The sequence below is a fragment of the Parus major genome, chromosome 1A, assembly GCF_001522545.3.
Source record: "Parus major isolate Abel chromosome 1A, Parus_major1.1, whole genome shotgun sequence".
Lineage (NCBI taxonomy): Eukaryota > Metazoa > Chordata > Aves > Passeriformes > Paridae > Parus > Parus major.
This window is the reverse complement of record NC_031773.1, coordinates 25,556,776-25,571,955: the sequence shown is the minus strand read 5'-3', so window position 1 is coordinate 25,571,955 and position 15,180 is coordinate 25,556,776. Positions and strand designations below refer to the sequence as shown.

General features: G+C 36.1%; 1 protein-coding gene across 2 annotated transcripts in view; it reads right to left on the bottom strand.

Moving 5' to 3' along the window:
• Window positions 1–15,127, bottom strand: part of IMMP2L (inner mitochondrial membrane peptidase subunit 2) — a 399,803-nt gene extending 384,676 nt beyond the window's left edge. Inside the window, exons 1-2 of one of the 2 annotated variants that reach the window (XM_015628273.1) lie at window positions 15,073–15,127; window positions 5,778–5,915 (exon numbers count right to left, since the gene is read on the bottom strand). In XM_015628273.1, the coding sequence (XP_015483759.1) occupies window positions 5,778–5,912 (135 nt within the window). In that variant the 5' untranslated portion in view covers window positions 5,913–5,915; window positions 15,073–15,127. Of the gene's footprint in view, window positions 1–5,777; window positions 5,916–8,909; window positions 9,093–15,072 lie in introns of those variants that run through there. The other variant, XM_015628274.2, reaches the window with a different exon arrangement.
• Between the last annotated feature and the right edge of the window lie 53 nt (window positions 15,128–15,180).

The following is a 15,180-nucleotide window of genomic DNA, read 5'->3' as shown; positions in this document are numbered from 1 at the left end:
GACTGAAGTTTTCTAATAGTTTATTTTGCAGAAAGCTTTTTCAGAGTCTCCAAATACAATTACAGTATCTCCCAAATTGGACAAAAAACAACCGCTAACGTAGATTCTAGAGTTCAGTGATTTATGCAGTAAAGCACATAGTGCTGAATCTAGGCTACCCCTCCTTTGTATGATAACTGTAATATTAGCTAAAAAATTTGTTTTTGTTGCTGTTGTTGTTGTTGTTGAAGAGGCACTATAACTGTAATCATCGCATAAACCACTGGACTTTCACTGCTGATACTCCCCTGTCCAAACTGATGGTACCTCCGATGAACAAACCAACAAGGGAGTGAAATTAACTCTTCTCAACCCTAGTAATTACAGTGTTAAATCTCATTCTACTGTTATTCAGTAAACTTTGCTCTCAAATAAAATGGATTTATTTTTAACTTCAAAAGCAATTTAGAAGTGCTTATTTCTCTTTACTAAGTTTCTTCATCATTGCTAAACAGGTTGATTGGTCGACAAAGACATACTTCAAGTGGAATCTGTGAAAAAATTAGTTTTTCAAGATGCAAGAGGAAATCATGTGGTAGGGTCCTCAGTAGGTATAATTCACATGAACAGTAAGCAATATGATAAGTCAAAAGAATAAACATGGTAGGGAATGGGGGAGGGATATGATATCATATGTTTAGTTAAAGAGCAAACTAGGCTAGTTACATTTTGGGCTACAGACAAATTTCGAGTTCGGTAAATCAGGGGATCAAAACAGGTCACTTTAGATCCATAGAGATATGGTCTAAGCTAAAAATATATTAATACTCATTGTTTTATTTACTAGACTCAATGCACTGCAAGAACCAGATAAATGAAAACCAGGAGCTTATTAGCAGTTATTTTATTAGTAGTTTTTAATCAGGATTTCCAGAATTATTTATCAACTTTACAGCATTTTCCACCAAACAATCAAATATTTATGTAAAAGTGACTTACATACAAATTCACAAACAATTCAGTTATACTCACTTTGCCAAATGCAGGTACACAGGGGCAAAAGCTTACCACACTACTAAGTATGACGCAGAGGCCAATCTTACAAAGCAGGAATCATACATATGACATATTCTCACAAGGTAAACTCCTTAGTACTGAAATGTATCTGCCTTAAAAGGCCAAAAGGATGAAACAAATAGAAATCTTAAAACCATTGTTCCAAAATATAATGTATCTCACAGATACTCCAAAAGTATCTAAATGAGTGTTCACACACTTCTTATATCAAATAAATTTACATTAACTATATCTTACAGAGAAATACGCCAGGTAGTTACAGTATTGCCCTAGCTGCACTATCCCTACTGACTCCTATTTTTTGCTACATTTAAACAAAGGAAAAACCTTAGCATTTAAATACATTTAGGTATTGCATAAGCTTTTTTAACTTAAAGCACTCTAAATGCATTTTTAGCAATACCTGACCTCATTTTGACATACAGAGTGGATATCCAACTCATTTTATATGTTAGAATTGTGTTTTGAGAAAAATACAATGGTGTAGGCTTATTTTCTTCTCTCTCACAAAAAAACCCCTGACAAATGTGCAGACAATAATACTATTTTGTTAGAAGAAACTGAAGGAAAACCAGGAGACAACTATTCATTCACATCAATAATCTCTATTGTCTATTAAAAAAAATAAAAGGCTAAGTCCTTCAGCAAGCCTTTGTCTATTTTAACACAAATTGAGATTGCACAACAAACAAGTACAGAAACAATACAACTTATTCCTCATGGTATTTTAACTAGTAGTAAGGTTTCAGGTCTAGGAAAATCAAAATACAGCTTGTGCAAAGGGAGTCAACAAATAGTGTCACTGGGGCTTTCCATAAGAAACAGAATGACACAGAGGCTTTTTCCTTCTAGTCTGAAGCATTATAACTTCTTTGCCCAAGTTTTTGGCATAAAAGCCTACTACAAATGAGGCACACAGGTCTTAATTTAAGCTGTGGTGCAGAAGCTACAAAACATTACTCTTTCCAATTACTAACTAATCTAATGCTAAAAGCATGCAAATTGAGATCCCCAGCCATATGATGAAGCCTCATAGGACATGAGGTTCTGTAAGTAGGAGGGTAAAAACATGCCCTTTTGCTATAAATAATGATTAACTTGATAGTTGTTATGCTTCTAGTGAAGGTCACACCTTATTTGCTTGTAGCTTGGGGAACACAAAGAATATTCACATGAGCTTACAGGCTTAGGTACAGTAATCCTAATAATAAAGTTAGGAGAAACTGCCACAGAATAATCGCAACTGCTAATATGCATAATGGAATAGAACATTCAATAATGTTTGCTGCAGAAACATGAGTGCTTCGTCAGAGTTCACTGCTCAGGCCACTTCCTATAATCCTTGGTATTGAACTGTTTGCAATAGAACTTGCATATAAAGCTGCATGTCATGCTGTCATCTTCTATCCCACTTGAAAACAGTCCATTTGATTTAATGAATTTACAAATTTATATATGCATGACGGGTTCCTTTTCCACATCTTTATGTATGAAGAGTTCATAATACCAGACAAGCAATTAAACTCAATAAAAAAATAATATAAATCAATATCAAAATGTCCATATGACAACAAACATTTAAAAGTATACAGCCTGCATTACAAGAAGTCACACACAAAAAAAAATCCACAACAGTCAATTAAGAAATCTTATTACCAGTTATTTGAGTCACTTACATTTAATGTTGTAAACAGATTACAACTCATTAGAAACCCACTATTAGGAGAATTCTAGATGAGTGCATCAATCTAAAATCCTAAGCAACAAGACTACCTTATGTGATGATTAAAAATCCCAGTGAATTTGGAAATAAAAGAGAAGGTAATGAAACTATTAAAAGTATACACTGCAATAGTTCACTGTTACTCCCTATAGGTTAGACTTAATATACATATAAACTGAAGTCAGCTCAAGTGAAATTACAACAGGTGGCTGAAAGCACTGAAAAATACAAAATCAGCTTGAGACAATAGAATGCATGAAGTCTGTCTTAATTGAATGGGTCATAAAATTTGTATTTTCATTAGAAGCTTTATTCATATACTTGCCAAGGTGTCAAGAAGTGTTCCCATCGTCAGTAACTATGAAGGAGCAGTAAGGCTGGTCCAGAACAGAAAGAGAAAGTGTAGGGGGAGAGAGAGCATACAGGAGAGAACAAGAGTAGGAGAGCAAGCATGATACAGACAAATTTATTTCTTGCTTCTTGTCAAAACTTTTAATTTCAGGCTCAGCAGGAGCCAGAATTATAAGTACACAAAGCCAGCTAGACATTTCAGAGGTCTATTACAAACAAATTCTTGGGAATCTTACCATGATATCAAATTGAGACAATAGGTATCACTGGATGTATGTGACTGAAGGATTCAATCTGACTACAAATTGACTGAACTTCAGCCTTCTTCATACCTATGGCTTTCAGATATATTTGACATAGATCATTCTCCAAGGAACATAGTTAACAGACAGAATTGCAACATGACCAGTTACTCCTTCAAGCTACTCCTAAAGAAGGGTTATATTCCTTATAATTGTGTCCCTGTCAGACTCACTTAGATGCCTAATAAATCTTGGCAAGGAAATTAGTATGTTATTAAAAGCATCAGGATTTTTTTTCAATTTGAAAAATGGCCATATGCACAGAAGTTTAAAACAAACCTCTGTTTCAGTTCTGTTTCAGAATAATACCAGAGAGTTTTACAGACACTGAGGTGTCACTAAAATTATAAATGTCAGCTTTCAAGCTATCCATTTTTCAATCAACAGAGGGAATGTTTAGTTAACAGATACAGCAAGGGAAAAGCTTCAATTTTAATAATCCAGTGCATATATATTGCTTTCCCTTTGTCAGGTTGAATAAATCTAAGCAAATAACTGTAGTGTTTTTCAAATATTCCATGGATAAGCCACAGTCAACTACGTGCTCTTCAAGTGAGTAGAGAAGCAACACTCCAAAACAATACCAGAGCACTCTCAAACACTTGAGACTGACTTCAAAGAAAATATAAAACCAAGGTATTAACAAGAAGGGCACAATGGACTTGTGGAGAGGGAAATCTAAGAAATTTCTTTCCAGCTACTGAAGCAAAACTATTAAGCAATAATAGATGTCAAACAGAACGCTACATTAGAGGCAGAAAATATCAAACAATGAATGGCAATGTGGTATGCTACAAAAACCAACACCTCAAAATTTAAATGCTCAGGTCACACTCACTAGTAACAAAAGAAACCCCAAAAAACAGAAACAAACAAAGGCAGAATGCCAAAAGCATAAAATCCAACATAAATATGCATCTTGAATGCTCCATGTGGCTCTAGACCCGCAAAAGAGGCAAAAAATGGGAACATGGAAAAGAGGGGAGTTGTACTCATCTGGCTGATTTTGTACTTCTCTAGATGCTGTGCTATATATTTGGATTTCTCCTGTCTGAAGACAGTAAAAAGGTAACAAAACTGTTTTTTCACAGTTTTCCTCTCCTTTTTAGTGCAAATTTCTGGCTCTGCAATTGCAAGCCCTGAGATTCTCCTCTCTTTCACTGGCCATCAATGATTTTCAGAATAACATCTGTGAAAAGGGCAAAGATAATGTACGTTACACCTAGCTTTTGGCCTTGGATTGTAGAATTACTGGAGTAAGATGATTTTACTTTCATCCCTGTTCTCAATGTGAGAGCTGCCTGCTGAGGTTTCTTGACAGAGTTTAAACATCAGATTACAGACTGCCACAAACAGCACAATGCCACCTTGCCATCCCCGCCTCCCCACCACATGCTTTTTAGAACATTAAACATAAATCAGCCAAGTGCAGGATCAAGCCTAAGTTTTTTAGCCTATGTGTAGATTCTGCATAATTCAAACTCCAGCAGCTGGTCTTGATTTCTGTGAAATCCCTATTCAAGGTTCTGAGCTTATCAAGACAGTCAGAAAAGAGAGACTGACTTCCAAGAATCAAATCTTTATTCTCTGCTAACTGGAATGTTGCAACATTCAAACAAAATACATCATAGTTATCAGCAGTGATGCATACCCATGTGCAGTGCATATGATTTCAAATGCAAAGTAACAATATGGAAATTTTCTATCTACATTAAAATACAGCTTTTTCAAGATCAAATAAACAGTGAAAACAAAATCATGTGCATGAGTATTTATTTATCATCTAAATGTTACACGCTATATTTACTTGCTTATGCTGCATAAACATTCAATATAACCAAAGTAAAAACAGTGAACTAATACCTACTTCCTGATAAACATAAGCAATAATAGTAGGTTCATGCCCCTTTCAGTATTCTTCCCTGCAATGGTGCCATATATGTTCATTAGTAAGAACAAGTAGAAGAAGAAACACTTTTGCCACACAGTTAGTTACTATAATGTAGATACTAAAAATTAATAAAGACTCTTTGTGAGTCATCAATTCAATCCCAAGAGACAAAATATATAGCTCCAAATATTTCTAAATGTTTAGGAAGATATCAAAATAATCTATCATTATTTCTCCATATATTTTCCTTTTACTGACCCAGAATTTTGGGAAGTCTTGTTTTCAAAATCTTTTCTTTCACATGACAAAATATTTAACAAAGTAGAAATTAAACTATTCCATACTAGACCATCATTTAACAACATTTGAGGAAAAATATGTTTTTCACCTCGTTATTATCAGGGAAGAGCCACCTTTCAATTTCCTGACAGACAAAAGATATTTCCAGCAATACCTGCATTGATGCTCCTTCCACCCTTGCGACACAGGCAACTCTATCCAGGAAAGTCACAGTTACAGGAACAGCAACAAAAAAACCTTTAAAAAAGGCTTTAATGTATTTCTTCCCCAAACCCTGAGCCTGTGCCATAATCTGAAAAAAATGAAGGAAAGAGAAAAGTTGTTACAAAACAAATTTGAAGTAACATCAACATGTAGCAATTCAACATGGAATAATTAAAAATAAATTTATTATCTTCTAGAGTCTCACAATTTCCAGAGTGAAAAAAAAAAAAGTGTGCACATGAGAATGGAAAAAACCCTAAACCAACAAACCACAAACCTTCATCAGATTTTCAATATCTATTCTACAGAACAGAGCTTAAAACTTCATATTTACCCTGTAGCTAACTTGAACATTTCTTATGATTCTGTGCTAGGAGAAGTACTTGATAAAAATTACTCAGTGTGGCAGGTAAGCAAGAAACAAAGTGATGCAACCAGACAAAATGTAATAATTCATTTTGGAAAAAAGAAGCATTGCTAATAATTTTCTCTCCATACACTAATATTTATTAATTTTTCACCCCCAAAGTTGGATTGGGTTAAACAAAGGAAAGCTATTTGCAACACATCACTTTTTCTTTATTAAATATTTTCACAAATGAAAATGCACAAATTCATTATTTCCACACTGGTGGTAACTGCAAACATAAAATCTATTCAAATTGTCACATATATCATAGGGACACACCATAACACAATGACTCCTTATTTACCACTCCATCACAAAGTTAAAAGTATGTTGGCAGGCTAAGGCATCTATGTAATGACATATGGGATGATTCCACTCCAACTCTATGTATTACACTATCTCCCACCTATTTATTTAGCCCTGAACCACCGAACATGCTTGGAAAATACCTACAAAGTGCACTGAAACACCAGCTATTTGACTGTATTAGCTGTACCTCTGAAAAGCAAGCTGAATATCCAGGTACTGCTGCATAGACTCAAGGCCTAATTTATGTAACTGCAGTTTCATTATAAGAAATGCTGCCCTTCATCTATTGAAGGTGACTTTTAGACTGCTCCCTTTTAAACTGCTACTTCCACCTAATGAATCCTTAGTGGGTCAGCTTGTGTTTATATTCAAGAACATAGTTATTTTTCAATGGAAATAATTAAAAACATAAGTATACGCATTTTCATTCAGTCCTCTTACAAAGTATTTAAAATCTCATAATATAATTATTTTTTCATTGTTACATTTTCAGAAACACGGAAGTGATGAACTATTTGTATGCAGAATATAAACTATATCACTCTGATGAAATAGTACTGAAAGTAGTATTTCTGTCACAGAAAGACCTTAATTCCAAAAACCATAAAACTTAGAAAACTCAGTTCTAGAAAGTAAGCCACTGCATATTCTTTACTAGAATTCTTTATAGATATTAATAGCTGTGCAATGACAAGATCTGTCTTCTAAGACTACTACTTCTGACCTTCACCTTTAAAAGGTTTTAATTATTTTTTTTAGGTGGAAATATTTCATCATCTGTAACTTGCTCATAAGTTTAAATTTTCATACTGGTTATAATTCAGTCACTTTCTTCCTGAACATTTCATGAAAACATTTTAAATTTGCATCAACTGCTTTTACAAATAATTTGAAATAGTTGTGAAACAGATCAAAAACTTCACCATTTCAAGAAAAAAGCTATAAGGATTTACTCTCAGATTATCATTTAAGAACTTGTTATTAGAATCAATCCACCAAAAGAGACTATTGCCTCTATCAGCAGAGTTTTGCCTTTGGAAAATATGCCACATAAAAATAAAATCTCTAAAAATCAGGGTTTTGTCTATCTTCAGAATACATTGCCTACATCTTAATACCCTTCTCTCAATCTATTTACTTTGAACTTTGCATCTTGAGTTTTGTGGCTGGAACTGTACTTCTCTGCCATGAGGTCTGGCGTGTCAGACCTCCTCCACTCTAACAGCAATGTCAGCCACCAAACACCATTTTGAGACCTTACCACAAATATATTCACCATGTTCCCTAGGGTAAATTGATCAGGAAAACATTGTCTGACACATGCATCACAATATGGCTGATTTAGGAATAGTTTTTAAAAATTCAGAAATCAAACAACGTTACTTCTCTTAAAATTTCTCCGAGTCAAACCTCTTTTTCATTAATAATGAAACATGAATATTCATCACATTCTTTCTACTAAATGCATAGACAGATCTTGTTATAAACTTCTTGCAGAAGCCTCATGCTAGTATCTACAGAAAAATCTAGAATCTGAAGAGAAGTAATTGGTCAGACAATCCACAGGAGACCAACCATATGCTTCCTAGAACTACAAGCTAATTAATAGTGACAGAGAATCTAGCAGTCAGGTTAAAACTGCTAAGACAAAATGTTTCATTCTCAGTACATCACTTGGACAAGGCAACACCAGACGTATTAAGCAGCTGTGGTCAACACTGGGAATTAAAGCACTACTTTTGTGGGTTTGAACACACGTAGCATTACATGGCACAATATAAAAAAACACAAGGGGAAAAGCACCAGCAGCACCCCTACAAGCAATCAACTTGCAAAGCTACCAAAACCAGCAACCGCTCATTTGCTGGAGGACTTCTCTACATGCCCTGAATTTTCTCCTCTCCTCCCCCTCTCAGTAACTAATCAAACCACTGGTTTCATCTTCCCTGTATACCAAAAGGACAAATCCTTCATTTATACTGATGTACTACATTCTGAACTTTTCCTGGTTCCTGTTCCTCCCACAGGAAGGACAGCTTCCCCCATAACACAGACTGAGCCAGTCAGCAGAAGCCGTTCTTCCCTAAAGACAGCAAACATTCGCACACACAATTCAAACAATTTGAGAAGAACTATTTAAAAACAATCCATCTTTAACCTAAAGTCCATTTATATAGTGAAATATTTTCAACACATAAGTAAGTTACTACATGTCAGTATCTGACTTAACAGTGCACACATTTTTGCCAGTTCTGTTTCATAAGATTCCCCCTCTAAAAATGCACAGACAAGTAAAACACAGAGTTGCTGTGCAACTGTTGACAATATATTCCACCACCCAGCTGCCAGTAAATGGGAAGTTACCCCTCACTCCTTCCACACGAGGGCCTTCAAGTTGTCTTGCATTGCCACAGAGGAAGAGCTGGACATAGGCAGCAGAAAGTTTGCAGCATTTCCTTCTAGCAGTAACTGGACATGTGAATGGATATTCATCAACTGATAAACAATGCTGGATTGAAATGTGCAGTGTTATCTTTTCTTCTACTTTGATTGTCATAGGAGAAAAGAAGGGAAAAGAGTAATGATCAGCATTTATTGCAGTCACAAGAGAGAATTTAGGGTGGTAAAGGGCAGACACAAAAATGACCCTTAAAATTAAAAGAAAAAATTCTGGTTGGAGTTTTTTTGTAAAGAAAACATAAGATACTCATCACTCCTGAAGATAATATTCTACTCTTAGAAATACCTTTAACATCTGTAGATTTTCATATCATCATGTTTCTCCAGTGAAATTCTGAGATACAGTGAGTGCATCATCTGGTTTATGATGTCAGGTTTAAATGCATGTTAGTGAGGCAAGCAAAGTATTGTTTGCTGAAAAAAATAATTTCCCTAGCACATGTTTCTGGATCTCTGACCAGTATGACACCTTGAATTCAAGATCAACAAATCACAATGCTTAAAAAACGGGGGGAAAGAAACAAAACCAAATTAAAGAAAAAAATAAAAATAAAATGTTTTAGAGTTGCAGATGTATACACTTTTCAGAACCTGTAAGTTACGCTTGGTTTAGGGAAAAAAAACACACAGAAGAATTCAGTAGAAATTATAAACTTCAAACCAACAACCTTGAAAACTTGTTTGAAATGAAAACATGGACACAAAAAATCCAAGATCAAAAATGATCATACAGCAGGTCAAAGCATTAAGAATTTCACATTGTGCAGCTCAGAGATTAAGGCAGATGGAGCACAGCATTATCCGGACTGAAGTATTTGGTGCACAAAAGGTCCAGGGATTATAATGAACCTCTCGTGGGTACTACAACATATGGAGCAGAGATGCTATTTAGATAGCTCTCTATGTATAAAATGTTTATTTTTTCTTACACTTGCCTGCACATTAGAAGACACTGTTTATCAAACAGCCTGCAGAAAAACATCAAGTAATTCAGAAAGCCCCAGGTTACAATATATTTGCAAACCCAGGTACTTAAAAATTACCCACAGAAGTATGATAGGAAAAATAGCTGTAAAAACAAGGCATTAGCAGTCATCTGTAAATGAAACAGAATGGGTCCTGATGTGCTTCTACAAGAAGACATGTGAGGGAACAGGAAGGAGGGAATCACAATCTATATGCAAAACAACTACCCCACGAAGACTGCTACATTAGTGTGAAATTATCTATTTGATCTTGTTCAGGAATTAGTAGCTATATGATATATAGTTCAAGAAGCCATTGAAACAACCAACTTCTCTGTCAATCAAAATATGCATTTTTCTATAAATTGATGGTATCACACTAGAATTCAGGATATACAGTTTCAAAATAAAGAAGACTTTCATAACAAAAAATACCACAACACATGAATAAGCCAAATTTTATTGTGTCCAATGAAACATAAAACTGAGGACAAAAGCTTTTGTTTTAAGACTGGTCTAACTTGAAGATGAGGTTTTACCTGGCTTAACAACCATGACTAACAGGATACTGCTCAGTATAAGAATTTGTGTGATCTTTTTAACACATTCTTTTTCTACAATCTGTCATGGTACAAGGCCAGAGATAAATACTTCCATGCAGCCCGACTCTCATTTCCCATTTCAGTCATACATTTTCATAACTTTTATATTACAGTGATTACTGTAAGGGTACAAGTATGCAGAGTTTTTAGTAGGCTGATTTAATTCACATATATTTATATTTAATTCACATATATTTATCACATGATGGTGATGAATGCCACAGAAGAATCAAAATAGACTAGTCCAAAAGTTTTCAGTTAAAATAATCAGATCAGTGCATTTAAGTTTTCATTTAAAAATCCTACCTAGTTCCAGAAAGAGCTCTCATTTATCCTTCAATAAAGCCAACTCTGTCCTGGTATTATTCCACCATTGTGGTAACATGTCTATTCAATTAATGTATTTATACTCTGCGCAGGTTTTACTCATCCTATTCCTCCATCATATTACTCTCTAATATAAAGACATTAAAGAACACCCCTCTATTGTAAGTTTGAAAATATCTCAGCTCATGGAAACTGTGTTCCTGAAGCAGCAAATCATAACTTAACCTGCAGTTTCAGCAACTGTACACTGCTCTTTTTTCTTTCCTCTAAATTAGTCATTTTGTTCTGACACCCAGATGTTTTGCTTGTTCCAAATACAAAGCAGCACATTTTGTTAGTTTCAGCTCCATTTTGTATCATTTCCTTATGCTTCTGCTTGAATTCAAGCAATTAGAATTTCCATGTAATAGCTCCCAGCCCTACAAAATACATTGAATTTTTCCAGTATACACAATAAAGAAAAACAACAATAAAAATCCATTTTTCTAATCTTCTCAGTGCAGTAACATACAGAGAAGCTCCCAGAAGCAGACAAAACCAGATCAACCATAAAGAACTTTCAGCTCACAAACCAAATTGAAAAGCTTAAACTACAACAATCATCAACATAATCAGCCACAGATTTATTACTGTGGGGAAAAAATCAGTTTAATGTGGAACTGATTCTTCTTTCAATATAATATTACTATATCACATCACTGGGATCTATGTCATGTACAAAGGCTTAGTTGACATGTTGGTTGTAACTGGAGAGAAATTCATATTATTTCAAATTAATTTTGTGTTTCAAGTATACAAATTTTACCCTAATAGACAATCTTGTATTTCCAAACAAAACATTTCATTCTTCAAATATAAGCAGAACTGGAGAAAATACAGCTGTAGACCAAAGTTACTCTCAGCAATCAAATTAAGAACTAGCTCAGGATGGCAAGTAAACAGCCATCCCTCCATTCTAACAAGTTACTCCGTTATCCACTTCACACACAATCATCAAGAAAAGGAATTAGTTAAAAAAAATAGTAATTGTCATAAGTCAGATTTTTTCCCAGCACTTAAAGCTTCAGATGTAATGAAATATCTTCCAAGTAGTATCACACAGGCGACTGGCAGAGAACAAGTTCTTCTTACATAAAAGTTACAATATTTGGGTTTATTCATGTTCCTTCAAAGAAACTAAAGATCATTAACATATACTATATATAAACTTTATATAAACTATAGCTATAGATATAAATTATAGATATAATAATATAATATAAGTACTAAATACATCAATTTTTGGAACTCATTTAAGAGACCAACATAACACATGTTCAGCTTCTTACAACTGAAAGCTCTCTGTTGCTTTCAGCCTAAGGATTCAGTGCGTGCAGTCAAAGTTAATTGTTTAAATTAATTTTAAGTGTCCTTTGCTGCTATGTTTTGCTCTTAAGTAGACAGCATAAATGAGGAGTTTCTTTGAAACTTACTGAATTTGTAAATTATATTTACAGTAAACAATAGCATAACCTTTGAATTTCAATAAATTTGTACATTCACCTAGTCAACTCTCTGGATTCTTTCAAGCACCATAGAACTGTCATGTTAGTTGTGGTTATCCAGAACCAAACTTGGGCAAAAACAACAACAAAAAAAAAGGGAATATTCAGTTTTCACCAAAATATATAACTTTAAGTACTCAGAAAACATTTCAGTGATCAGCTGAAGAATAACAGCACTCAGCTTCAAACATTAATATCATCAGAAACAAACTCTTCTAAAAGGTGTTTCTTTTGGATTAAGAAGAACTAAATTTCATATGGAACAGGGAAGTTTCTTCTAGCCTAATGGAAAGTCAAACGAATACAAAAACAAATTAATAGAAGAAACAAGATTCTCAGCTATGAATCTTTAAAGCATGCCCACATGCACTGAGTATATGAGGGCAAAATAATGACTGAAAATATTTATTATAGTATGAAGAAATTATGCCAAGAGAAAGAAGAGAAAATGCTTTTACTGTTTGAAAGGTATTTTCCATTTTCAGCATACTTCACAAAAATTCCTAGTTCTTCCACAACTAATGTAAAAGCAGCTTTGTGCACCCTTGTTCAAGACAGGAAAATTGAGACTGACTCCCTGACAGAACATTCCCATGAAACCCAGCAGTAAAACCTAATGAACCAACTATTTACTGTCTACCGTCTGGGGGACAGTAATAAACTAAATGTATAAACTAATACAGAAAATTATGCCTTCAAAGAAATAATTTCCTTTACCAAGTCATGTTTTATCGTTGAACTCTAGAGGTCACTGTGGGACTTGTTAAGAGCAGACCTAGTGTACTCCGTCATTCCCCACCATATTGATTTTGAGTCTGGGATTTGTGATAACTTCAACTGCCATGTAAGTTTCTAAAGTCTCAAGAATAAGCAAAACAACTTAACAAGCATAAGGATACATATTTCCAGAAATAGGTAGTATCTGTGGCACTCTAGTCAACTTAAAAAGAATGCACCACAAAACTACAACAATGACTGTGAAACCATTTTAATCTCAAAATTATTTCTAGCATACTTAAAATATTACTTTCAGGGATCTGGGTATCACCCACTACTATACCATGTGTATAGTTATTTACCACCAGTTTCAGAAGAAAATTTATTTTGGTAACAACATTCAGTTAAATTTAAAAAACCTCTAATTTTAAAATAAATTAAATGGAAGACTCCTGGAAAAATCTTCCAAATACAGTAGTTAAAAACATTAGCTTTCTTTTTACAAAAAGCATATGTATTCAGTTACAAAGCTACATATTTGAAAAATCAAGTCTGATTCTGAAGTTTTCTAGAGAAATTATTTCATTTAACCTGAAAATCCTCAAGAGGTTCTGTTTTCCTAGTACATTTTGTTGACAATTTCAGTTTTCTTCCTAGCTGAACAATGAACAAGTATGTGTGGTGTATTTTTTTAGGGGAGAAGAAGAAAGTAAAAATGTGATAGTACAAGAGGGTTATTTAGAGACATAAAGCAGCTTTGCCTTTTCTGGTATCTTGGTGTGCCCAGTGAATTTCAGTTCCACAGAACAAGAATGGTAATAGTAAAAAAAAAATAAATTAAAACTTCTATAATGGAATACTGGATAATTAAAATATTTTACCAAGTTAAAGTCTACCTGCTGTTCAGCTGTGCTTTTTCTATCTAAGATTTTTGTTAGCTTCCAAGAAAATTTGCCTTAAAAAAAGTAGGAACAGCAGAGAAAGATGTCTGGGAACTGGCTGAATCTCTTCAGCTTCATGCATTGCAGCCTTTATGGGGAGAAGCATTTAACTAAGAAAAGATTGTGTGATAAGCACCAGATATGGAGAAGCAGACACTTTACGACAAGTTATATCATTATAGAAAAAAAAAAAAAAAAATCTAAACAAATTCTCTATTAGATGTCCAGGATGTAGGGCAGCAGGAAAGCCACTCCATCAGGATATCAGAATATAGCCATTAACAGTAGTCTTCATAGGACAAATACAAGATGTGAAAGAAGTTTAATGAAACAGAAAAATACTTTAAGTAAGAACTGCATTCAATCCAGGACCAAGCGCACAGCACAAGTCCCAGCTGCAGACACGATGCCAATGAACGGGAGCAGAACCCTGGAGTCGCTTCCAAACTCATCCCCCCGCCCAAGCACCCCGCCTTCCACGGCAGCAGGGCACGACCGCCTGCCGCACCGCCTCTGACAGGCGGAGGATGCACAGACCGGCGGTGCTGGTCGCTATTGACTCTGCCGGTTCTTTTACATCGAATCCCTTCCCGCGGGAAACAGAGCTCTCGGTAATCGGAGGGCGAAGAAGGGAGGAAGCGCACACCGGACCGGCGGCGGGGAGGCTGGTGCCGGCGCCTCAGGCGAGCGGCGCTTCCGCCGGCCCCGCGGGGCCCCGCCCCAGGACGCGCCGGCCGGGGGCGGGGCCAGAGGCGGGCCAGAGGCGGTGCCGCGTGCTGCCGCGAGCTCGCGGCCGGGCCCGCCGCGCGGCGCCTGCCTGTCCCCGCCACCGCACCTGCAGCCCCCTCTGCTCGCGCCCGTCCCCGCTCCTCCTCCACCAGCGGGTTCCCCTGCCCCTTCCCCGCCCCGGATCTCCGAGCCCGCCCGGCTCCCGTGGCTCCGCCCGGCTCCCGGCCGCTCCCGCCGCTTACCCTTCGCTCCGTTCCGCGGGGGGCGGGCCGCAGCCGGCCGCATCACGTGACGTGCGGGCGCGGCGCGCGGAGCCAGCGGCGCTCCGGAACGGCCGGCCCGGGCCGCCC